This window comes from Phodopus roborovskii, unplaced genomic scaffold (genome assembly GCF_943737965.1).
Source record: "Phodopus roborovskii unplaced genomic scaffold, PHOROB, whole genome shotgun sequence".
Lineage (NCBI taxonomy): Eukaryota > Metazoa > Chordata > Mammalia > Rodentia > Cricetidae > Phodopus > Phodopus roborovskii.
Genome location: NW_026126571.1, coordinates 28464960 through 28490587, shown reverse-complemented (window position 1 = coordinate 28490587; position 25628 = coordinate 28464960). Strand labels below are relative to the sequence as shown.

General features: G+C 44.0%; 1 protein-coding gene across 1 annotated transcript in view; it reads left to right on the top strand.

Annotated features, from left to right (window-relative positions):
• Nucleotides 1–25628, top strand: part of Dpp6 (dipeptidyl peptidase like 6) — a 640714-nt gene that overhangs the window by 326673 nt on the left and 288413 nt on the right. Inside the window, exon 3 of the mRNA XM_051203163.1 lies at nucleotides 6465–6563. Within this exon, the coding sequence (XP_051059120.1) occupies nucleotides 6465–6563 (99 nt within the window). The remainder of the gene's footprint in view (nucleotides 1–6464; nucleotides 6564–25628) is intronic.

The following is a 25628-nucleotide window of genomic DNA, read 5'->3' as shown; positions in this document are numbered from 1 at the left end:
GGTTCTCTATGACCGAGACTCCATGCTGCACAAGCATGGAGACCAGAATTGGACCCCTAGTACCTCCAGTGCTAGGTGTGTGGGGAAGACAGAGAAGGACTCTGGAGGTCACCAGTCAGAGAGCGAAGCTCAAATGACGATATCCAGGTTCTTTCAGGGAGACCCTGCCTCAAAAATAACTGAGAGAACAATAAAGTAAAATCTCAGGGCTGGAGAGATAGCTGAACAGTTAAGAGATCTGACTGCTCTTCTAGAGGACCCAAGTTCAATTCCCAGTACCCACATGGCAGCTCACACCTATCTGTAACTCTAGTTCCAGGGCTTCTGACACCACCACACAGACATACATGCAGACAAACCATCAATGCACATAAAATAAAAAATAAATTATAAAAAAAAGAAAGTCATCTAGCATCAGCTTCTGGCCCCCACATGCATATACATGGGCATGGGGACACATACACATGGGCACACACATGCACGCGCGCGCACACACACACACACACACACACACAGAGACACAGACAGACAGAGAGAAAGAGAGAGAGAGAGAGAGAGAGAGAGAGAGAGAGAGAGAGAATTAAGTGCTATACGTGGCTGTGCACTGTAATATAGATAAATGGAAGCATAGAGCCTTTTGATGGTTTTAGGCATCTTTGAAGGGCACAGGAACTACTTTGAATTACAGTGATTTCACAATTCTGAGACTGTACTGAACCCACTAAGCAGAGCCTTGGCAGAGTGAACTGACATATGGATTTTATTTTATTTTACTTTTAAATACAATCACTTTTTCTAATTAATATGTATTTTAATAAAGGGATCAATAGTGAACACAAGCACACATATAGCCTGTCTGTGTATGATAAGATGAAGCCATGGGTACTAAGAAGATGTAACGCATTAAAGGACAAAGGTCAATAAATAGATGTTAAGGTTTTCATGTATCTTAAATGTATATAGAAATGGACTGAAGGCCCTGAAGAGGGGTTGGATACTTCTGATGTATTGAATTCAGAAGCTTTGTAAACAGTAAATGAGAAGTTCTTGTTTTATGGGCATGTATAATAATACTGAAGGCTTAGTTACCAGTGTTTCTACTAAAAAGTACAGTGTGCCTGGTCCTGCTGCCATGCTGTTAGTTTTCATGGGTGGCTTTGAAGATGTGAACTTAGAGGAAAAATCTTCTAGGGTAAATTATCATTTGTGGGACTTTTATAAACTGTGGGTATAACCACGAACGGTATACTGCAGCAACACTGGCACTCACTGAAATAAAATAAGCAAAAGCAAGGGGTGGATTGGAAGGGCAAAGCTTTCTGCTTTCCAAAGAAGGTGGTTTGGCATCTACAATGTGGGAGGTCCCTGAAAAGATGAAGTCACTGTCCCTCTCTTAAAAATAAGAAGGAAATAAGCCACCCTCATACTGAATAAAAGTGTGAACATAGTGATGGATTCAATGCTAACTCTTTGTAGAAGAAAAGATGGTGTGGCCGTTGTGATCCAGTCCAAAGGAAACATCCTACAGAGTGGTTGAGGGCAGGTTTTCCTATAACCCTTCTGCAGTCACTCACATGAGGTGAGGTGTCTCAATGTCATTCTCAACCCAACCATAGTTACTTAGCTTTATAACCAGGACTGATATATTCCACAGCAATTCTATGGGGGGAAAATGCATTTAGCTATGTTTTGTCATCAGCAACACTGTGTGGCAGGAGAGAGTGCCCCTAGATCTCAGTTGTAGCCTTTCTGTCTGCAGGGCTTCTGTGTAGGTATAAGATGCCACCTTCTTGGTTCTGAGCAGAGCTCGTATCTGATGAACAGTCCACATTGGCTGGACACTAGCTGGGAAAGAGGTTGGAAACCCCAGGTTGTGTTTTGCCAAGCTCTCCCTGTCCTGGGGTCTCATCACATACTGAAACATTCTCTCCTTATGGTTAGGACAAGGGAGGGCAAGCAGTGTCTGAGGCAGGTGCCCCTGGGTGGCTGTTTGTATTTTAAATACAGTCTAATGAGAAGTGCTGCTTCCAGCTCATGGCAGAGCCTGGTGCGCTGGCAGAGCCAAGCAGGTAACCTACATTCTCACAGAAGCCCCCTCCCAAACAGGTTTTCTGACTCATTGAGTGAGGTATCAGAACACCTGAGAATAAATTGGCAGCTTCCTTGTTGCTCTCCTCTTCTGCCTCTTCCCTCTACCTCCTCCTTCTTTCTTTTCTTGTCTTTCCCTTTCTTTTCTTGTCTTTCTTTTGTTTGATTTTTGAGACACACTTTTGTATAATTCTAAGGCTAGCTTTGAACTTTCAGTCTTTCTGGCTGAACTGCGGTTACAGATATGAGCCACGGTATCTGTTCACCATGTTCTTCTGAAGTATTTGTAAGGGCATTGCTCTGTGTTAGAGAGGCCATTTGACTGAACCTTGGCATGCGAGTCTCACTGCCTCTGTGGAGCTACCTTCTCTAACCCATGTCTTCTTTGGGCTTCGAAACTGAGTACATGGGCTGTCATATCTGCCTGCTGCACATCTGTGGAGAAGTCCCATGATGTCTCAGTGGCTTCAGTTTCCTTCTCAGTGGCTATTCTGCCTTATTCTATGGGGACCGTAAGAGGCACAGTGCCATTGACCCTTAAAGATTGTCCAGGAGTGGCCTTCACTTGTCACAGGAATAGAACATCATAGGCAGACTCTGGAGAAGACTGTCTCCACCCAAAATGTCCAGGAGGAGAAGACACCTCAGAATACGTGCTGCAGGTGCCACTGCTAAGCATGTCCTAGGTGGTGGGAATTATTTCATGTTTTAAAATCCCTACTAGAGAAGATGTTCCCAACCTTGGCCTATTTAAAATCAGTGTCCAAAAGGCAACTTAGAAAAGGTGTTATGACTACTACTCTTATCCCCAACTTGAGGCTGACTGCTGGTTTAAGAGGGAAACTAGACATGTTGGCTTCCTCATCTTGGCTCCATGCACAGAGAAGTTATAGAAGGACACACATAGATGCATGGCTGCCCTGAGAAGCAGCAAAATGAGTTCTTCACACCCATGGAATGGAATGGAATGGAATGGAATGGAATGGAATGGAATGGAATGGAATGGAATGGAATGGAATGGAATCCTTGAAGGAAGTACCAGGCACAAACTCAACAGAACCCAAACACACATACGTAACAGAGGGTGAGAATATCAGTGAATAGGAGAGGTTAGAGGCTGGGGAATGAACTGTCCTAAAGTTGGATTCACTGTGAGAGGAGCTGGAATCATATCACCTGTTTAGGCAGCAGGCCACTTGAGAGCTACTCAGGAGATATGATCCAGACATGGTGTCCAAACCATCAGCATCATTCATAAGGCCACACAGCCAGGAGTCTCCCACAACCCAGGACTCCTGTGTGACAGAAGCTGGGCCCCAATATAGTGAAACATCAGCTAACCCAAGGGAAGATTCAGGCCCAAGGAATTCAAGTCCAGAGGGAAAATGTTTTTTGTTAAATAGGTTTTTTTAAAAGAACTATAAATGTGATTAAAGAAGACAGAAATGAGGAAGAGGAACCAGTGATCTTGGAAAAGCTAATCATGAATTTTAGGAATTAAAATACACAGGTTTACACTTAAGAACCTAAGAGTTGTGTGAAAAGGTCATCAGGCACACTTCAAAACACAAAATTGGGGAGACAGGACTGAAGGAGTTAGGCAGATGCACTCAAAGACGTGGCAGTCAGCAAGAGCGCGGGTGGAGGCTGTCTGGGAGAGAGGCTGTGGGACCTGGGTAGAGCTTCAGAAGCTGAGGCACGAAGGACAGGGAGAGTGATACTGAATGAGGTAACTTACCATCTGATGAGATTCATTCATTCTTAGACTGTATATGCAACAGACTCCCACCCCAGATTTGAAAAGGAAACCCACAAGAGAACATCATCTAACAGCTTCTGAGCATAATGACAGAATCTGTCTACCTTTGTCTTATGTTGCTTCCTGCACATGCTGTCGGCTTTGCCAATAAGCTGTGTCCTCAGAGTACCAAACCTACTGGCAGTTCTTGCCTTGTAGCCCTTCCTAGTGTGAGTGGGTTTTTTTTTTTTTTTTTTTTTTTTTTTTTTTTTGGTTTGGTTTGTTTTTTTTTGTTTTGTTTTGTTTTTGTTGTTGTTGTTGTTTTGTTTTTTGTTTTTTGGGTTTTTTTTGCCTGTATCTAAGCTAAACTATTCTTTCCTTGGGAAAGCCATCCCAGAATTCCTCCTTCATCTTACTCCTTCTGACTATGGGGTAGACCTGGCAACCTCGAGGCTCTTGCGCTCTTGCTGTTGTGTTCTATTGCTAGCTTGGCTTTGGCTCTGTGACTTCATGAGCTCCCTGCATTTGGGCTCACCATGGCTCATGGACACATCAATTTGTTGATCATGTTCATCATCACCTCAAAAGTTACAGGGAATGAATCATTGTAAGGTAATGGATTGCAAAGTCCCACACAAGGGTCCAGAGGCACAGCAGAGAATAACTATGGAATATATAGCTGAATATGAGCAAATTTAAGTTTCTTGCCTAAATAGAACACACACACACACACACACACACACAGTGCTTTTACCACAAACTTCCATGTTTATTAAAAAAAAACCTTAAAATCAAAATAAGAGTTTTTGAGATTATTTATTTCATTTTATGTAAAACTGTGAGTGCCCATATATATGTATATGCATCACATACATGCCTGATATTCATGGAGGCCAAAACACATCACATTTTAAACTGCTTTTTTCTGTGGTTTCTTCAGTGGCAGATGGAAATCCACGAAAGGGAAGGACTTGGCTTGTTTTAAGAGGTTATGTTTGGAACCTTGATTGCTCCATGTGTGGTCATGTCTCACAGTAAGGACACCTTCAATTGTATCTCATTGCGATTTTCAAGACTTTTGTTCACAGTAATCCCCACTTAGTATTCAGGAAATCAGTCCATCTACAAATTTCAATGCATTTCAGAAATGGCCTAGTTAAAGTAGGGTCCCTTGTTAGTATAACAGGAGAGAAGGAGTTGATAGGCAGGCCTATGTGGTCCACACAGGGACCCGCAGATTCTCTAGTGATTTCTATAATATGTAACATCCAGAGAAGCCAGAAGTATGGATCTCAAGGTGGCTCAATAAAACCTAAAACTGAAATCGTAAAAGCATTGGGAGCTTTGTTCAGAGATCATTCTTTGTTCCATATGCAATCACTACCAAGTTTCTTGCTATGGTCCAGACACACTACACATTTGGAAATAATAAATAAATAAATAGCAACTGGAGCAACAGAAAGCAAGCACAGTGGCAGCCCCAAGATATCAATAGCCCGAAATTGGAAACAAATACAAACTTAACAACCAGAAACCAGATGCAGAAAAACAATGACCTGGAGCTAATTGCTTGGGTGTCATGCATAAGGACTTAGGTTAAATCCCCTAAACCCCTGAAAACAGCCACAAAAATCAATGCTACTTCATACAGGATGCACACACGCTGGTTAATTGAGATCACCCCACATCATAGCTGAGCTGATAAAAATGAAGACCCAAGCCTTTAAGGAAATCCAGTGGACTTAGCATCTTCTGCTTAAGAGAACAGGGAAGGAAGCAAGCATTTTAAATAGACAAAGTATCCGATGCTTTTATTGAAGGTCTAGTCTCTTATTCATGTAAAAAATAAGTTAAGTAACTTGGACAGCCTAGTCTTGAGTATTCCCACTGTTCACTCAGGCCTCCTGGAGATCCTTGTCTTTCCTAAGCAGACAAATGGACTTTGTGGCTCTAATGGAGACTGCCTCTTCTGAGGGAGAGCTGAAATACAGCACACTTTGACTTCTGTAAATAGGATAAAAGCCGGCAGCTTGTCAAGCCTGCTTGAGAGGGACCATTAACTGAGCATGTCCTCTCCAGATAGATATTAGTTCACCAACTTCCCAAAGTTTCTCCCAGGTGCTTCCAGTCAAGATGGGGAGGGCAGTCCTGGGAATCTACATACAGATATTTGAGGTGTCCATTGATCTGGACAAGAATTAACCCTTAACCCAAAGATGGCCAGAGACAGGTGATACAAATGTTTCCTGTATCCTTCAACTCCTAACAACCAGTTTTTCTACACAGGACATTGAACTCTGTTTTGGACAAGCATATCTTTTCTCTTGATAATCCTTACCAGCTTGAGGCACACATTCACTTCTGTGCCTAAGAAAGAGGATAGTGTGTGTGTGTGTGTGTGTGTGTGTGTGTGTGTGTGTGTGTGTGTATTCACATATAGGGAATTTTACAGAGCCATAATGGCTTTGTCCTAGTTTTTGATAGTTTCATTAAAGAAGAGCAAGACTGGCTTTCATCCACTGTCCACAATCCATAATTTTGTTTGACCATGTTCACTGTTTCTGAATGGCTATCACAGTGCCTTGTGTGGTCTTTTAACCATTGCAGTGTTTAACTGTCTCCATCCTTTTCTCTCTAGCGGAAGATACTAGTCTGTCTCAAAAGAAGAAGGTGACTGTGGAAGATCTCTTCAGTGAAGACTTCAAAATCCATGACCCGGAGGCAAAATGGATAAGCGGTAAGTCCATAGTACATAGAGCACCTGGGGGGGGTCCCACCTCCCCCACATCCTCTGTCACCTCTGTGTGGGAGTTCGTCCTCTCCTTCCCTTGTGGCTGTGAAGCTCTGCAGAAAGGTCTGATCTCTGACTCTGACTGTCAGCACATTGCTATCATAAGAACATATGACCCTGGCACAGCCATTCCTTGCTCTACAGGCTGCCTCACAGACATTCCCATGGCCTCAGCTTTGTAAGAAATGGGTCTGTTGAGGATTCGTCCTCCATCATCCTCCATGTGTCACCTCCCTCCTAGAGCCATTACTTCTCTCAGGGAGATGAAACAGGTTGCTAAGCAACAGAGCCCATGGTGCTGCTCTGCTGAGTCTGCCTTCTCCATAACACTGGTCTTCTTCTCTGCCTAAAGTTCACTTTCATTCACCGGGGAACTAGCGGCGACCAAGGACAGTATTAGTTCACTGCCAAATACAGAGATCTGAGAAACATGCCTTGCCTCTCAACTTTAACCTGTCTCTAATCTCATTGTATAGCTTGGGGACCCTTTTCTTAAACAACGAAACAAAACAGAACAAGATAGAAAAGGCAGTATCTTCTTGATTCTTGATGCTTACGATGATGGATTTCATCTAAGGGGGGATCTGAAATCCATGAGCCTGCTTCCTGGCCCTCACTAGCAGGACGTGTCTCTCCTGCCCTGTGCATGGTTGTACTTTGCATCGTTTTCCATTTAGGAAATGCCCTTGATTCCTCAGGTTGGCAAGCCTTCTCAGTGTATCAGGCCTAGGCCCAATAATAGAACGTTCCAGAGAGCAGCAGATCTCCTGAGAGTCTGACATGACAAAGCTGGTCTGCAGCACAGTGGGCTGGCCACCCACCCAACCCCCAGTTTTGTGTTCTTTACATTGTACTGAGTGACATGGTATTGTTAGGCATTTGTTGCCCAACAGCCCTGGGAAGGCCTCCCATGCTTTGCCAACTCAAAACAAAAATCAATTAGCGACGCTGTTACCTTCTGACTCTTCCTCTGGGCAGTGGTTTCTCTTTTGTCTGTACTCTGAAAGTGGTATTTAGTTTCTGACCCCAAAGTTAGCTCCATCCCAAGAAAATTAGTATATGGGTGTTGCAAAGTATGCATTTTGTGAAATCTTAAGAGAAATGACAAGTGGAGTGTTGGGAGTGCCTGCGGATGGTACATGGAGACCCAGAACAGGGAGATGGGAAAGCCGAGGTCTCCTGCTGTACTGGGAGTGAATTTCATCGTCAGTGTTGAAGGTGCCTTAGCAGCCTTAGCATCCTCCCCACGCTGACCCCCACCGTGTGTGTGTGTGTGTGTGTGTGTGTGTGTGTGTGTGTACTCGTGTGCGTGCATCAATGAGCACATGCACACATTTGTGTTTTCACTCAGTGTTGGGCAAGTCTGAGCACTCAGGCAATGCTCAAGGTCAGACCATGAGAATAAAGCACTCTTGTTGGAAGCTCAAAGATGCATTCTGGAGAGAAACATTGGTAGATAAAGAGAGATAGAATCCCAATTTCTCACTCACCATGGGAAGGCATTTTGGAGACTGAGCAGTCTTAAATGGATGGCTGGGGTTTGTTAGATAAGAGAGAACAGCCTCTGGGAAATGTAAGTCTGAAACATCAGCCTGTGCTAAACTGTGATGAGAAGAACCAAATGCAAGCTGAGAGACAATACCCAGAGACAAGAAAGTAAAACAAATCTAAACAGGGTACAGAAACAGGTTCCAAGGATACATGGAAGGGTAGAAATAAGGAGTACCAGGTCCAACTCTGGGACTGAAAGATCACTGGAGGAGGAGCTGGAAAGATTCCAGGAGGGACCAGAGTAGAGATGTGCACTTTTTTATTAGGTTACCATGGTTTCAGGCAGCCTAGTTCTAAAGCAACAGTCTAAATGAAGTGAGGAGGTGTTGGTGGCTGTGGGAGAGGAGGGGAGGAAGGAAATGGGAGAGGAGGGAAGGGGAGGGGAAGGGAGGGGAGGGGAGGATGTAAGGCATGAAATGGAGGTGCAGGTTGTACAAGTTGCTGAAGGAGCCGTTTCTCTGAGCTGCCCTCCCACTGCTGATATGTGCTGGGAACTTGTTCTGACAAAATCAGAGCAGCTGCCCAGAGATGTGCTGACTGCACCCAAGGGAAGTCAGCCAGAGCGCTTTTCCCCTAAAGATGGGAGTTAACTTAAGCCTTCTCCTCTTCTTTTTTTTTTTTTTTTTTTTTTACCCCCTTTCCCCTACTTTCTCCCTCTTCTCCCCCTCCTCTTCCCCCTAACCCTGAGGATAATTTTCTGGGTGTCTGGCATGTCCTAACCTCTCCGGAAGTACTCATACCTATTAAGCCATTTGTTTCTCACAGATCCCACCAGTCCCATTTTCAGGTGTGTAAACTGAGGCTCAGAGGTTTTAAATAGCTTAGCCCAAGTCCCATATCAACCTCACGTTCCCTGGTGTTTACAAACTGCCACACCAGGTGGTACCCAGGTCTCCTGTCTCCAGGACGTTTCTCTTGCATCCTCAACAGCTACCTTTTCTGGGCTGTGATTATTACAGAGTTGCTACCATCTTTTTAACTTCTCTGTTCTTGAAAGGAACAGAACAACCAAGTGTAGTGAGACATCCGGCGCACCTGCACCTGTTGCGCTGACCACACCCATTGGGATGTGGGCACAGGTGGGTACTTGACCTGTGGGAGGCTAAGTCTGGGGTCCCTTGCACTCTTGCTCCCTGGTCGGGTTGCAGAGAGCATCTGGGTGGCATGCTTGGAGCAGGAACCCAAGGCGTAAGCGATTTCTCCCCGCATAAACATCAATCAACCTATACTTTGTCCCAGTAAATCTAATTTCCCACTCAATATCTGGTACCAGAAGTGGGGTACAGGTACAGGCAGGATGGCTATCTCACTACAATCAAGAGCTGAAAAGAAGTGGAGGCTTTCTCTATTGATAAAGGAACTTAGTTTCTTTGTTCGCATTAATCACTGATGTTAACATTGTGTCTTAGGCTTAATATTGGGGCTCATGATTTAGAAGAAAGGCCCTGTTTTTATTGTAAGAAAATATGCTAGGTTGGCATTTTAAAACTATAAACTTCAGTTGGTCCTTTTTAAATAAATTAATAGATGCATTGGTAATATAATAATTGCATAAGTGATTAAAATGTAATTGACAGTAAAGTTGTAAAACCCTAAGCAAAGCTCCATGGCCTCCAAACAGCCATCTGACTGTTAGAAGTTCACTCAGGTGTAGAGTTGGGATTGGACAGGTATTTGTGTGGTTCCATTATTACCAGCTGAGTGATGCTTTTATTTGTGAGTTAATTAGAATACTGATTCTTATTTACTTTGTTGTTTCTTAAACCTACCTTCCTGGAAAGCCTGAAATCTTCTAGAATCCTGAAACTTGTAGAATTTCCTTGTGCCTTTGTTACAACAGAGGAAGAGCAGTAACAGAGCTGGCAAGGTTCCTGCTTCCTGGAGGTCCCTCCTGCCTGCTGGAGGAGAGACTGGTAGCAGTTAGATCCTTCCAGGCATGTGCTCCCTTAAGTAACTTCTCACATTTGTTACAGTAGCTGCACTGCTCTGTCAGCCCAGGGGACTGTCTTAGTCATTGCTCTATCGATGTGAAGAGACACCATTACCACAGCAACTCTTAGAAAGGAAAGTGTTTAATTGGGGACTTGTTTACAGTTTCAGAGGCTTAGTCCATCATCATTATGGCAGGGAGCATGGCAGCATGCAGGCAAGTGTTGGAGAAGTAGCTAAGAGCTACATCCTCATCCACAGGCAGAGAAACAGACAGGGAGACACTGACTGGGCTGGCGGGGGCATTTGGAACCTCAAAGCTGACCCCCAATGACACACTTCCTCCAATAAAGCCATACCTAATCCTTTTCAAATAGTGCCACTCTCAGATGACTAAGCATTCAATGAGCCTATGGGGTCATTCTTATTGGAACTACCACAGGGACCTTTTCTGTGATGTTCCAGGGTTCTGTGACATGGGACAACACTTCTTTCCGTATTGAATCACCCCAGTTCTACTCTGTCTCTGCCTGAAGTGATGGGCAGTCTCAATCCCCCCGTCTCTCCTCACCCCTCCATCCCTCATCCATCATCTTCAGCTGAAATGACTTGGGAGAGGTAGCAACACTCACCCCCTCTGTGTTCGCCCCCACATCTAGTCACCAGTGACCCACCTCCTCTCTATGTGACAGCTAAAGAAATCATGGTGAACTCCCACTGGCTTGAGGAATAATTGTAGGGAACCTCTTCTTTCTCCTCTCAACATTTTTATGCATGGGAACATGCTGAGCTCGAAATAAATGCAACCTCATTTCTGCCCTGTTCCACACCCACATCTTGCCCTTCCTCTTGCCCATGTTCCTGCTGGGCTACCACCTGGTCTCCTGTCCTCTGCAACTGGGGCAGCTGTCTACCATGATCCCTTTCACACTCCACTTCCCTTGCCTTGGGCTTCCTTGATGGAAGTGCCAGGCCCGGCTTGGTCCTGCCTTCTTCCATCTGCACACTCCTGCTGTCAGTGTTCTGACCTCTCCTGAATGTACATCTCCACACCAGAGCTCCCTCAGATCACTCATATGCCTGGAAGACCTTATAAAGTTCATCCTAACACACATCTCCAAATCTGAGGTCCCAATCCCATCCAAAATTATAAACACAAACAAAGAAAACAAATCTGTGCCTTCCCACACTCCCTAATGTGGGCTGATGGGAAACTCACTCATCTGAGTCTCCCGTACCATCCCCACATGCTGCTTAATTGGCAAGTAGTCCCTCCCTTTCTAAGCCTGGCTGGGATTGGTGTTAATTCCACAATGAGAGTAGTGGGTTTTTACATGGAGTCCACCTCCCACCTTGTCATTTTTCAATTGTTTGTTTGTTAAAGACAGAGTTTCCTATTGCCCAGGCTGAACTCCAATTACCTATGTAGCAAAAGATAGCCGTGCCGGGTGCAGACTTCCGCCTGTCACCCTCATTTTCTTGAATCCTGCCACTTGTTGGCAGAGAGCCCTCTGTGTCTCGGGACACAGAGCTGGAGAGACTGGAAAATTGGAGAAAATTGCCTTCTTTGAATGTAGGAAAGATCAGCTGGATGGTTGATGCTGGAAAAGTATATGTTTGAGGAGATAAAATTGGCCTTGGTGCTCAGGGCTCAAAGCAATTTGATTTCCAAATGTGTTTTAGCCTCTCCAGTTGTTCTGAAAAACCAGATGGGTTTTTTAAAATAAAGCTTGAGGGGTTCAGTAAGAGGGGAATTCGCACTTAAAATGGTTTGTGTTTTTCCATTGCATTTGGGAGACCACGATTTTCAATCAGAACTAGAAACCTTAGAGTGGGAGGGAGTGAAGACATTCCCGGAGCATCACTGGCTGCATCAGCCTTGCCTTGGGCACAGGGACTACAGGAAGGTGCCCAAGAAAGATGGGGTCAACAGAGCAAACCTTTTTCTCACTGCCTCTATTAGTTCCCAAATCCCTGACCAAGACAACCCAAAGAAGGAAAGCTTGATTTAGGGTCATAGTTCATGATACAGCCCACCACCATAGCAGGGATGGTGTGAGGGCAAGAGAGTGTGGCCATTGGTCACATCGCATCTGCAGTGTGAGGGCAGAGAATGTGGCCATTGGTCACATCGCATCTGCAGTGTGAGGGCAGAGAGTGTGGCCATTGGTCACATTGCATTTGTAGTCAGGAAGCAAAGAGGTGTGCATCGGCCATCAAGGATTCTAATGTTGTATAAAGCATCATGGCCAAAAGGAACCTGAGGAGGAAAGGGCTTATCCCACTTTCACTCACACCAGTCCATCACTGAGGGAGTCAGGGCAGACCTCAAGCAGGATCCTGGAGGCAGGAACTGAAGCAGTAACGCCGAGGAGGAATGTAGCTTACCAGCTTGCTCCTCGTGCGACTCACCCAGCCTGCTTCTTTATACAACCCAGGACCACCTGCCCAGAGGTGGCGCCTCTCACATCACTCATTAATCGAGAAAATGCCCTACTGGCCAATCTAATGGAGGCATTTTCTCAGTTGAGGGTCCCTCTCCGAATATGACCCCAGCTTGTGTCAATTCAACAAAAACCTACCCAGCACACAGGTGCTTAGCTCCATTTCTCTTTTTATTCAGCCCAGGACAGCAACCCAGTGGAGCTGTGTCATCCACAGTTAAGGCAGGACTTCCTTCCTCCATTAACCCAATCTAGATCATCTCTCAGAGATAGGCAGATATGCAGATATATGCAGATATAATGTGTATCCTAAGTTAGTCTAGATCCTGGCAAGGTGACAATCGATATTAACATCTTACTGCCCAGTGAGTGGATGGGCATGTTGGGCATGATAGGACGGGTCACCTGCAGTCCCGGCATGCAGTGAGCATTGAAGCACGTCTCTGTGCCTATGGCAGGTCTGAGCTGTAAGCATTTGATTACATTTGATACATTTGATTGGATGTTTGTGCAGACAACAGTTGACTGCCTCTCTTCTCAAGACAGCAACTTTCCTGTGGAGCAGAGAACCTTGTTGTTCCAGGCTCGGGGGGGGGGGGCAATTATTCCTCTGGTGGCAGATGCAGTCACACCTGACCACAACTATGCTCAAAGCCCAGTCAGTACTGTTCAGCCCCCTCCCCTAAGGTAGCCCCTACACTCCTATATCTGAGATAAAAACCTGGATCTGCTCATCCTTCTCCAAATCTTCCTGTGGGTATCTCCCATGCTTCCCACAGGAAGAATGCAGAAGGCAATAACATTTAGCAGCAGTGGCAATACAAATAGCTGCAGTTGCTACATTACATATCTCCATGACTTTTGTCTCTCTGATTCTATTTCAATCTTCCCTAAATGCAGATGGGCAAGAGTTGGGTTGCATATCAGATACACCACAATTCATAATGGTAGAAAATTACAGTTATAAAGTAATAACAAAATAATTTTATGATTGGGGGGTCACCACAACATGAGGAACTATATTAAAGAGTCACAGCATTAGGAAGGTTGAAAACCACTGCTTTAGAAGCTAGAAAAATGTGAATCTAAGATGTTAGATAACCTGAGTGTATGATGGCCCCTGACTACAGTCTCAACACTCAAGAGGATGGGGTGGCAGTTTGGGGCTAGCCTGCACTACAGAATATGAACTTGCGTCAAAGAACCTGAGTGGGTCAGAATGTAAAATAAATGACAGGAGGAGGAGGGGGAAGAGGAGGAGGAGAAGAATAACCTGTCTCAAAAAAGAGAGAAAAAGCCCCTTTGGACTTACCAGATAGCTTTTGCGAGACCTGGGCTCTCCTGCCTCAGTGTACCTTCCTAGGTTTCCGTTCTTCTTTGTCCATCACAATGTCACTTCCTCTCTGCAACATGGCCTCTGCCAGCTCACCTGATGCACCACCACCCCACCTCTTCCATAGCTTCTGGTTTTTACTTCTATCTCTGAAGTCTGAGAATGTATTGAATCAGCATTTCTCTTTATGAATTCCCATTCACTCCTTTTAGCTTGACCTTCAAGAAATTCTTTCTAGATTTTCCAGATTAGAGTTCATTGTGAAGGCCAGACCTGTGTCTTCCCTTCTGTGGCAGCTAGAGGGACATCTAAATAAGGGAGTCACCAAGGGAGCTCTTGGACACCACCCCTGTTGGCTTCCTGAAGTGCTCACAGTCTGCTGCCACACCTTAACACAGGCTTGCTGGCCTGTGGACCCTACTGCTGGGACCGTTTAGTTCATGATGCTAGTACTCCAGTCCCCATAGACTAGTGTGAAGCAATAGTCTGTTGTCAAAGAGGGGTGCATTCTGACTCTTTCTCTTTGGCAATACTTTCCTGGGAAATTGAAATGCTTCTCTGCTGTGCCTACTGGTTGATAGATCTCTCTCTCTCTCTCTCTCTCTCTCTCTCTCTCTCTCTCTCTCTCTCTCTCTCTCTCTCTGCATTACAAAGGCCTTTTTGATCTAGCAAAAAATATGTTGGGGTTGTGTGTGTATCTGTATATATGCATACATTTTCCTTGAGAAAAGAAATCTCAAATGATATTTTGTACCCTTTTCCTCTTCAGCACGAAAACTGATTTTTTTTTTATATAAGACTTATTTTATTAAGCATTTCTTTCAAGATCACAGAGATAATTTGGAGATTTTTCTAAGAACCTCAACATGTCCTAGAGCCCCTAATTCTCCTCCTCATTGGGGTAGATGAGCAGATAGGCCCACAATGGGAGACAGGGATGCAGGTCATTCTTCATGGCAACCTCTAAGTCTAGAACAGGTGGCCTTCCACGAGCCAATGTGGCTAGACTAAAAACACTCCAGAATCCCCCAGACTTTTAATTTCACCCAAGTTAAGAGTCTGAGAACTCAGATGAGTCCTAGTATCATAGCCATTTGGGCCAAGAGTGAGATGTGCCTTCAAACCTTTTCTACAGTAGTTCTCAAAAGGCACACCAGAAAGCCCATTATCCTTCACATGGTGACCCTCACTATTAGCATTTATTGCCTCAATTAAATTATCACATGCAGTCCCTAACTATAGCAACCTGCTGGAACCTAATTAATTATCATTGACATCTTCTCTTCCCAAATATGGATCACCTTCTTAATTAATAAGAGTCTCTTGATCTCTCTGTAATTGAGCATAACCCCTGGGGGATGTGTGTCTTCTACCTGCACCTATATTCATGGTCAGATGGCTATTTCCATCTCTTACCTTCATACTTAGCTTCTCTGGGTCTTGAATACATTACAGTAATTATATTTCTGCCTCATCTAGCAGTGCCTCATAGAGCATAGGGATGGTACTTCTGTTCTCTGCCCTAGGTTGTTGCTCACTCTTTCTCTCCTGAGCACTTGCAATCTTAACACTTGGGAGGTGAGAAAGGGGGCACTAGAGTTGAAGGCCAATTTAAAATATGTCTGAAAGGGACAGGGTTGATGGCTGGAGATTCAGCTCCCAGTCAGGATGTATCCCTCTATTCTCTACACTTTGCAAAGTAAGGAACCAACAATTCAAGTATTTTTCTTAGCTTATCTCAGCTCCCATTGTCAGGAACAGTTTTCATCTAGTGATTGGCATAACAAACCTGCCATGGTTTGAATATGTGTCCCCAGCAGTCCATGTGTTAAAGATTTTGTAGCCAGCCCTTGCTACTATTGAAAGCTTGTGGGGCCTTCAAGAGGTGGGGCATGACCCAGCCTTAATACAAGGGGGTGCTTAATCTTACTGCAACTTGATGGGGCATGTTTTATTGATGTCCAGGGAGGCCTGACCTTTACTAAACTGGAGGAGTGAGGAGTGGATGGGTGGGAGTAGAAAGGAGGTGGGGGTAAAAAAAAGGAAGGGAGGGAAAGAGGGAGGGAGGGGGAGAGGGAGGGGGAGAGGGAGAGAGAAGGATGTGGGGCTTGGGGCTAGAGAGATGGCTCAATGGTTAAGATCACTTCTCTTTTAGAGGATCCAAGCTCAACTTCTAGTACCCACATGGGCAGTTCATACCTACCTACAGCTTTATCTTAAGGGTATCTTAAGGGTATGCCCTCTTCTGAAGTCTCCCCACACCCTCACTCATATGCATATACCTCCCCTCCCCCTGACACACACACACACACACACACACACACACACACACACACACACACACACACAAATAAAAGCATGAAGTACATCTTAAAGGAGGTGAGATGTTATGGACATGGTTGTGCTCTTGAGGGAGACAGTGAACCCTCTGCCCCTTATTCTTTCTGTCTGTCCATGCTCCACCTGTGAGGTGACCAGTTTTCTCCTCCACACATTTCAAACTGGCACAGTGCCTCATCCTGTAGCAGAAACGGAGTCCTAAAGCCTATGGGCTGAAACCTCTGGTTCCAGGGAAGGCTGATGAGGGCAGGAAGAGGGGAGAAACATCACATTCAACCCTCACCCCCTCCCAACCCATGTCCTCTATTTTCCCCATATTTTCCTATGTGTGGTGCCCATATATGCATGGTATGGAGCTACCCACTAGATCATGGTTGACCTGCCAGGATCACACCCTTAAAGAAAACTGACTTCCTTTCCCTAACAACTATCAACTGTCAACATCGCCACCGCTAGGAGCTAAGTCAAGAATTTTATACAGTTCCCACCCATTTCTACCCCCTTCTCACCCCTTTGCTGCCTCTCAAAATGATGGAAAACTGGCAAGACAGTACTCTTAGTGAGCATCTCTGCAGAGACCTCTGGAGGCATCTACAGACTGGCCCAGAGCTTAGCAGAGTTCCTTACTGTAAAATCAGGTTCTAATAGGGCAACATGGGCTGTATTTTAGCAGGCATTGGAATCAGTAAGTGTCTGTGAAGACAAGACAATGAGTCTGAGCATTTCTTCTCTCATCCTACTCTTGTGAGCCACCTTCTCAGCCTATGCCACTCTTTGTCCATGGTGCTCTACTTGCCTGCTATTGCTAGTCTGGTCCACAGCTGGCATCCTGAAGGTCACAGGAGATGGCCTGAATGTGAGAGGTGGGTCTGTCAGCAGCCTCTCACAGCTTCCCAAGTCCCTGGGCAGCCAGGTGCAATGTGAGCTCTGCTCTTTCCAACTCACGCTATTAACTGAGTTCTGTTGCTTGGTTTATTTTTATGTTAACATCCCATCTCTTCCCAAACTCCTCTGAGAATCAAATATTGTCTCCTGTAGTTGGCATGTGCAAAAACCAACTCCTGTGGATAAATGGATAGGCTGAACAGAATAATTATATTAGTATATAGACTTGGATGAGTTTGGCTTTGTTTTTTTCCCAAATTTTTGTTTTTATTTATGTTGTTTATTTTTATTATGTGACTGAATGCCATATGTGGCAGTGTCAATGGAAGAAGGAAGCTGACATCAGATCCCTTGCAGCTGGAGTTACAGGCGATTGTGAGCTGCAAGTGGTTACTGGGAACAGAACTCAGTGCTCTGCAAGAGCTGTAAGTGTTCTTCATAACTCACCTGGCCCTGGGCTGTGGCTTTGTTTTAAATGATACCCTGTTATGTTTTCTGTATGCTATGCTAACTTGGGGGGGCTGATAAGTTCTAACTCAAAGATTATTTTCTAATATACTATTTTACTACTCATTTGAAAGTTTCATACGTGCACACAATTTATTTTGATCATGTTTACCCCTCACTCTTCCCAGTCTTACATCTTCTTTTTACCCTCATATCTTCCAATTTGTACTGCCCATATATGCATCAGTATGGAGCCAGCAACTGGAACATGGTTGACCTACCATGGGCCACATGCTTTCAGAAAATTGATTCCTTTTCCCTACCATCAGCTGTCAATAACATCACAGCTAGGAGCTACATCACGAATTCTATATGGGCCCTACCCCTTCTCTCCCCTTCTCTGCCTTGTACTCATACAGTCTGAAGGACTGATAGCTAGAGATCAGGAATGTATCCTCAGAACTCAGCTTTATCTACTGAAGACTGAGTTTAATGTGCCTGTGGTAAGAGCCTGTCACATACCCAGGAAAGGGTGGGTAGCTCTCCTCAGTCCTGAGGTTCACCCTTATGTTGAGCTCACAGGCTAAATTTCAAGGGATATCTTTTCCCCCAAATTTCTTCTCAATGACTTCAAACATTGAAATTAAGATTTTACTAAATATGAAAAAAATGATGTTTAACCTTAAACCAAAATATGTGGTTTAAAACACAAACTTAATGGGGGCTGGAAGAATGGCTCAGAGGTTAAAAGTGCTTGCTGCTTTTATAGAGCACCTCAGTTCCTTTCCCAGAACCCAGCTTAGGCAGTTCAGAGCTGCCAATAACTTCAGCTCCAGGGGATCTGATGCCCTCTCCTGGTCTCTGTTGGATGCACACACACTACACACTACACACACACACACACACACACACACACACACACACACACACACACATAAATGCATCCACATCACATAAGTAAAAATAGAATTCTTTTTTTTTTAACTTAATGCTGGGTTAAGATCTCAAAATAAGTCAGGATAAACAAAACAAAAACACAAGTAGATTGAAAATAAAATTAGAGCTGTTCCACTGTCCAGTGAACATTAGGAACAATGGCCACATTAGCATTCCCTGGAGCCCTTCTTTAAGGTATTAAAAGCCTTTCTTCCTAATTACCCAGATCCCAAGACAGTGCTTAAGAGGAAACACTAGGTAGTAAAAGCTAGAGGTTTCAATTTCACCTTAACTCTCAAGAGTCTGTTTTCCCTTAGATTTCCATGTCTTCTTCAGTCTTCACCTCCTGGCTCCTTTGAATGAAAACCATATAGAGAGAAAAAGATCAACAATAAGACCATGTTCCCACCATACTGGGTGCAAACTTGATAAACAGAATGAAAGAACGAGGCAAGGATGCAAGTTGTAATTTCAGTGGAATGACTTAAATTTTAAATGAATATGGTTGAGTATGGTTATTTAATATTATTCTAGACATGGAGGAATGAGCATGAAAGAGGGTCAGAATTGAGGGCTCTGAACAGAACCTGGCAAGGCCCTCTTCTCATTTGCCTATTAAAAAAAGCATTCTGTTGGTGTATCTTTTCATGGCTTCCCCTCCCAGTTAATAGCATCCTCTTTTGACCTGTTTTTATGGACTCCATCATGGTACCAAGGGAGACAGCGTTCTCCATTGGTCTAGCCACATAAAACAACATAAGCAGCTAAAACCTTTTGTTGCTTCATGAATATTCAGGCTCTATCTAGTGGATGGGGGACATGGGACTCTGGTTTATAGAGTGATTTGGAATGGCAATGACATTCAAAACATGGTCAGTGCCCTGAAAGCACAACATGAGGCATGTTTTAAATTGTTTTGTTTCAAAGGCATTGTTTTAACTTCATTTGCTTGATCCTATCAGGACTGTCTCTGTAATATGACATACGGTGTTCAGTACACATTAATGACATGAATGAACATATATAGACTTGGCTTTTTTTCTGGGAGTCATTTGCTTAGTCCGTGCTGATGTAGTAGTATGTCATAGTTCCCTTTCTGTTGCTGTGAGACCAAAATCAACTTAGGGGAGGAAAGGGTTAATTTCATCTACTACTCCCAGGTCATTCTCCATAATTGAGGGAGATCATGGCAGGACCTCAAGGCAGAAACCATGGTCATGCTCTTCTACAGCCCAGGTCTACCTTCCTAGGGATGGTGCTGCCCATAGTGGACTGAGCCTCCCATATCAATCATCAATCATGACTATCCCTCACAGACATGGCTACAGGCCAGTCTGATCTGGGCAATTCTTCATTTAAGGTTCCCTCCTCTCAGATGACCCTAGGATGTGTCAAGTTGACAATAAAAACAAAGTATAAAAATCCCACAACTACAACATGAAGAACATATAATTTAAAAAAGAAAAATGAAAGAGGAGTATGAGACCAGTGGATCACATGTACCTGAAGTATATGTTGATACCATAGGAGTTTTGGAGGATTTAAGCCCCTGGATGCCCTAAGAAATTCAAAGGAGTCTCCCCATTCCACACCTCACCTCTGTTGCTCTCTCTGGCCTCAGGTTTGCTCACCCTATCCTCCCCTTCATCCTCCAGCTCCCAACTGAGGATGGTGTCACAACAGCAATTAGCTCATTCTTTCTGGCTGGTGGCCCCTCTGTTCCTCACATGAAACAACTGAAATTTCAAAGTTCCTCTGAGCCTTCTTGAGGCTCATGGCTGACGTTATAATCAAGACAAGACTTCAAGTGTGTCTGTGTCTGAAATCACAGTGTGGAACCCACATCACTGCACAGGAAGATGGTTCTTTGGCTGGAGGAAGCTCTCGTTCTTTCAGCTCTTCCCTCTGAAGATCAACTGTGAGTTCACAGTTAAGGACTGAAATGCACCCAGCTCTGTGATATGACCCAGAAGAGAAACTCAGCCAGTAATACCCTGGGAGCTCTCATATCCATTTCCCTAACCAAGACTCATTGGCCCTCATCTGCAGCTTAAAGTGGGATCACCTCAGAAAACAGTGTGTGTGTGTTATAAATCCATTAGCAACAAAACTGGCATTCCTCTGAGATGACATCACCTGCCTGTGGCAAGAAACATGCATGTGACAGAAAAGGTGTCCTCCATGCTCACCCTGCAACAAGGCCCCTGAGTGATCCCATATCAAGATGGCTTCAGGTATAAACTGTGAAGGACATGACAGGTGGGCAGATGATGACATGAACCTGAGCCTCTGTCCCTGCTTATTACATGATCAGTAAGCCCAGACCTGTAACTTCCAGGTTCAGCTACTGGAGACCCCAGGCAGGTGCAACCTGGGACAGCCTCTAAGGAAATTTTATTTAACTTAATATGAGCAATTGAGACTTAATGGTGCATTATTGCATTGAAGCACACCGCAACAGAACTGAAACATTTGGATTTACTTTATTCTGAAAGAGGATTGCCTTTGTCTTCCTCCTGAGTTTCTAGAGAAATAAAATCACTATAGTAAAGTAGGAAGGTGTTTCTTGACTTGCCTCAAGTTGCTCATTTATATTGAATTGCTTGTTATTTGTATTTCTTTTTTCAATATAATAACTTTATTCTTGAAGAAATTTATACGTGCATATATTTTGATCATGTTCACCACTACCCCCTACTACTCCCTCTAATTCTTCCAGATCCACCCCATCTCCCTATTCCTCCCAACTTTGTCTCCTGTTTGCTCTGGTTGCTTGACTTTTTTTTAATTAATTTATTTTATTTTATATAACAAAGTCCAATTAAATGAAAACAAACATTTATACACAATATTTGGGAATTTGGGTGTTGTTCATTCCAAACTACTTCCTGCTGGTAAGGGGCGCTGTCATGGGGGATTCGAAGAAGATTCAGATATCCTAGCTGTAGTCTGTAGGGCTGCTTTGTCCAGCTATTTTGAATGTAGGATCACCTTGTACTCTGTTTCAGGTGGTCTGGCGTGATCAAACCACATTAGTCTGGAAGGAATCCACATCTTTTCATTTTCTGTGGAAACAAAAATAGAAATCCTTTTCCCCAGTAACTTGTCCTTCAACTTAAATTTTGGAGTCAAAGCATTTTTTTATAATTTAATTTATTATTTTACATGTCGATCGATCCCACTTCTCTCTCCCTCCCTCCCTCCCTCCTTTTCTCCCTTTTACCCTCTCTGCCCTCTCACATGCACTCTAACCACCCTTCCCTCCCATCCCCCCACCCCAATTCCATATGTAGGGGAATGCCATCCAGTTGGGGTCATGTAGATCTGACAGGTCATGTGAAGTAGGGACTAGGGCTTCTCTCCTGTCTCTAGATTAAGGCAGTTATCCCTCCATGGGGGATATGTTCGCAAAGTCCTTTTGTGCACCAGGGATACATCCTGGCTCCACTGTCTGAGGTCCCTTAGACTGCTCAGTCCTTCTGGCTGAGACCCATATTCAGGGGGGCCTGAGTCAGTCCCATGCTGGCTTCCCAGCTATCAGTCTAGGGGCCTGTTAGCTCCTCCTTGTTCAGGTAAGCTGTCTGTATGTGTTTCTGCCGCATGGTCTTGTCCTCTCCATCTGCATCTGGGTTCTAGTTCGACTCAGTGTTTATGTATGTGTGTTTGATCCTGTTTTCAACAGGCATTAGTTGAGGGCTCCATGGAGAAGTTAGTTGTTGATCTCACTATCCGGGAAGGGCATTTATGATAGCCTTTCCACGGAAGCTCAGATTGTTAGTTGGGAGCAGTCTTGTAGTTCTCTAGACCTTTCTTTGTGTTCAATTTTATCTTCAAACCAATATTGGCTCCCTCTTTTATGTTCTCTCTCTCTGTCTCTCTCCCTCTCTTTCCTATCTTCTGTTCCTAACCAGGCTCAATCTTCCTGGTTGCACATGTTTTCCTTTCCTCCCCCTCATTTTCTCCTATTTCTCTCTCCATTCGCTCCCCCCCCCACACTTCACCTGAGCTCTGGGGGACTTGTCCCTTCCCAGTTCTGTGAGGGACTTTATATGAATCTCTTAGAATACACCTTGTATCCTAGTTCCTCTGGTGATGTGAATTATAGGCTGGTGATCATTTGATCTAGGTCTAAAATCCATATATGAGTGAGTGCATACTGTGTTCCTCTTTTTGTGACTGGGTTACCTCATTCAGGATGGTTTCTTCAAGTGCCATTCACTTGCCTGCGAATTTCAAGATACCATTATTTTTTTCTGCAGAGTAGTATTCCATTGTGTAGATGAGCCACATCTTCATTAACCATTCTTCAATTGAGGGGCATCTAGGTTGCTTCCAGGTTCTTGCTATTACAAATAGTGCTGCTATGAACATAGTTGAACAGATGTCTTTGTTGCATGGATGTGAATCCTTTGGGTATATGCCTAAGAGCTGGTTGCTTGACTTTCTTGAGCTATACAATGTATTACAGTGCATTTTTAATGTGGTGTGTGTGTGTGTGTGTGTGTGTGTGTGTATGAATACCTGCATTATGCCTTTGCACTACATGTGTATAGGTACATGTGGAAGCCAAAAGAGCATGTTGGATCCCCTGGAACTGGAGTTACAATCAGTTGTGAGCTAGCTGATGTCAGTGCTAGGAACTGGACCTGGGTCCTCTGGAAGAGGACTCTTAACCACTGAATTTCTGGGCCATCTCTACAGCTCCATGTTATAGGTTTTAGGTTTTGTTTTGTTCTTTTAAGAATTGAAGATCAGAGAATAAATTCTGTTTTAGGAGTCATACATAGACCAGGATATAATCCTTAATCCCAGTGTACAGATGTGACCAGGAGTTTGCTCCTGGCTTTTGTGTCATGATCTGCTTTATAGATTCTTTCCAACATGGCACTACCACACTTATTCAGAGAATTCTGGAAGGTGAGATAAGCCAAGAAGCAATGAGGGTTGTCTAACAGAGTCATTGTGTTACCCATTCAAAAGATTAGATCATATGACTTTAGTAAAAAGACATGCTGTTTATAACCCTTAGGAGTTCAGTATTAGCAACAAACTTACATAGTGACACATCACTTGACACACAGGGTCATCACATCTGAAAGAGAGTTTTGATGGGATACGTCATTCTGTAAAAATGTTTCTCTTATTGGTTAATGAATAAAGCACTGTTGGCCAATAGGTCAGCAAGATAGGCAGGACTAGGAGACAAGGAGGAGAGAGGAAGTAGTAGGGAAGAGTCAATATTAGAGACTTGAGAGAATAGAGGTCCAGGCCCTCTCTCCAGTAAGATGAGACCACATGGAAATTCTTAGATTAATAGAAATGGGTTAATATTTAAGACAAAGCTAGCCAATAAGAAATACTAGTAGCAGGCTAACAGCATTATATCAAATACAGCATCTCTGTGTGTTATTTGGGGGCTGGCGCAGCTGTGGGACCAGGCCAGCGGGAAAAACCACTGATAACAGAGGTTCTCTTATCAGATTATTTTACAATAATTGTCCCAAGAAGTTGGGCCAATGGCCACCTTATAGATTGTGTTGATGCCTTGTTAACAAGACTCTTTCAGGGGCAAGAAGGAAGTCAGACTATTTGCAGAGGGATTCTAAGCCCAGGATTCTCTTTTCATTCTGCCTCCTCTAAACCAGTCAGCTCCATCCATGCATGCTCACATTCATCCACCAGCAACAAGAATAATGGTGAAAAAATGATAAGACAGAGGTGTAGTGGTATCTTTTTCCTAGCACCACCGAGCTATTCCCGAGAGTATGATGGGCACCGATGACACTCCATCTGGAGTTCGTTTTCTTCTTAGCACTACTGGCCTTTTGGACAAAGAACTACCCTTGCCTCAACCACTGACAATGAACACTCTGTCCTAACTAGACAAGCAGGAGATAAACAAAAAGAGACTGTGGGACCTTGCCAAGTCAGAGTAAGACAGTCTTTCGAATTTTACTGCTTCTAATTTGTCTGTCAGATAATCTAGGCCTTACCAAAGTTGGTTGCCCTGACATCAATGTGAGACCTTGAATGACTTTCCAGGTAGTCTGCTGTTTCTGTCATTTATTGCACAAGGTCACCCACTTGTACTCCCTGCTTACCCTGGTAATGTTATTTTCTTTGTCAGGTCTTTGGTAAAATTCAAGACTAAATAGTCACAACTAATATCCTCTCTTATCTTAGCTAAAGCATATTAGGGACAAGACTTAGATTTTCCAGAATAGGGCAGTTATCAGCGTAATCTCTGTTATATGACTTTACCCTGGGACTGGACATTTGGTATGTGTTTCCTGTTTAATGTTGCTCTTGCTGGTTGTAGGTCTAAATTTGTACATGTTTTTACATTTCTTTCTCCTGGACTATACTTGATATTTGTTATCATTGTACATAGTGGGTTTTTTATTTCAGATTTAAAACCCTCTTATTTAGACAAAAAGAGGAAATCCAGTGGATTTGCAGTGATAGCCACATCCTAGGGGCATGGCTTCAGTTGTGCAGACATGGGAAGCAGAGTAGTTCTCTCTCTCTCTCTCTCTCTCTCTCTCTCTCTCTCTCTCTCTCTCACTCACTCTGTCTCTCTCTCCTTGTGTTGGGAGCATCTGAAAGGACAGAGACTGCATCTTCAGGAACAGGACGACCTCAACAGTTGTTTACCATCATTGTGGCAGTGCATCCCTAATAAATACCTGTTAATCATTTCTCTGGGTTTTCTGGGCTCCTTTAAACCCATCTTCACAGAGGCCTCCCTTGGGCCCTTCAGACTGGGGAGAAGTTCTCTAGCTAGGTTAACATAATGAACCATGAGTGCATCCCCAGACAGTGAAGTGAGAGTTCAAAGAAAGGGCAACTTATCTCCCTGCCTGGAGAGTCCCAGGAGATGACATTTGCATCAAAGTGGAATTTGAACATAGCTAGGACTTTGAAAGGGAAAATGATTGGTGACTTAAGTAGGAGGGAGGAACTTCTAATGTGAGAAACAAACAAGGCTCAAACACTTGCAGCTTGTGGGAAACTGATCAGCGCATTGGTTTGGCTTTAAGGCTGGAAGGTTGGAGAGACAGGCAGAAACAAGACCTCCATGTGACAGGGCATCAGATCTTGAAGTCCTGATTTAGGATGACTGTTCTGGAGAGCAGGGCTCTGGTG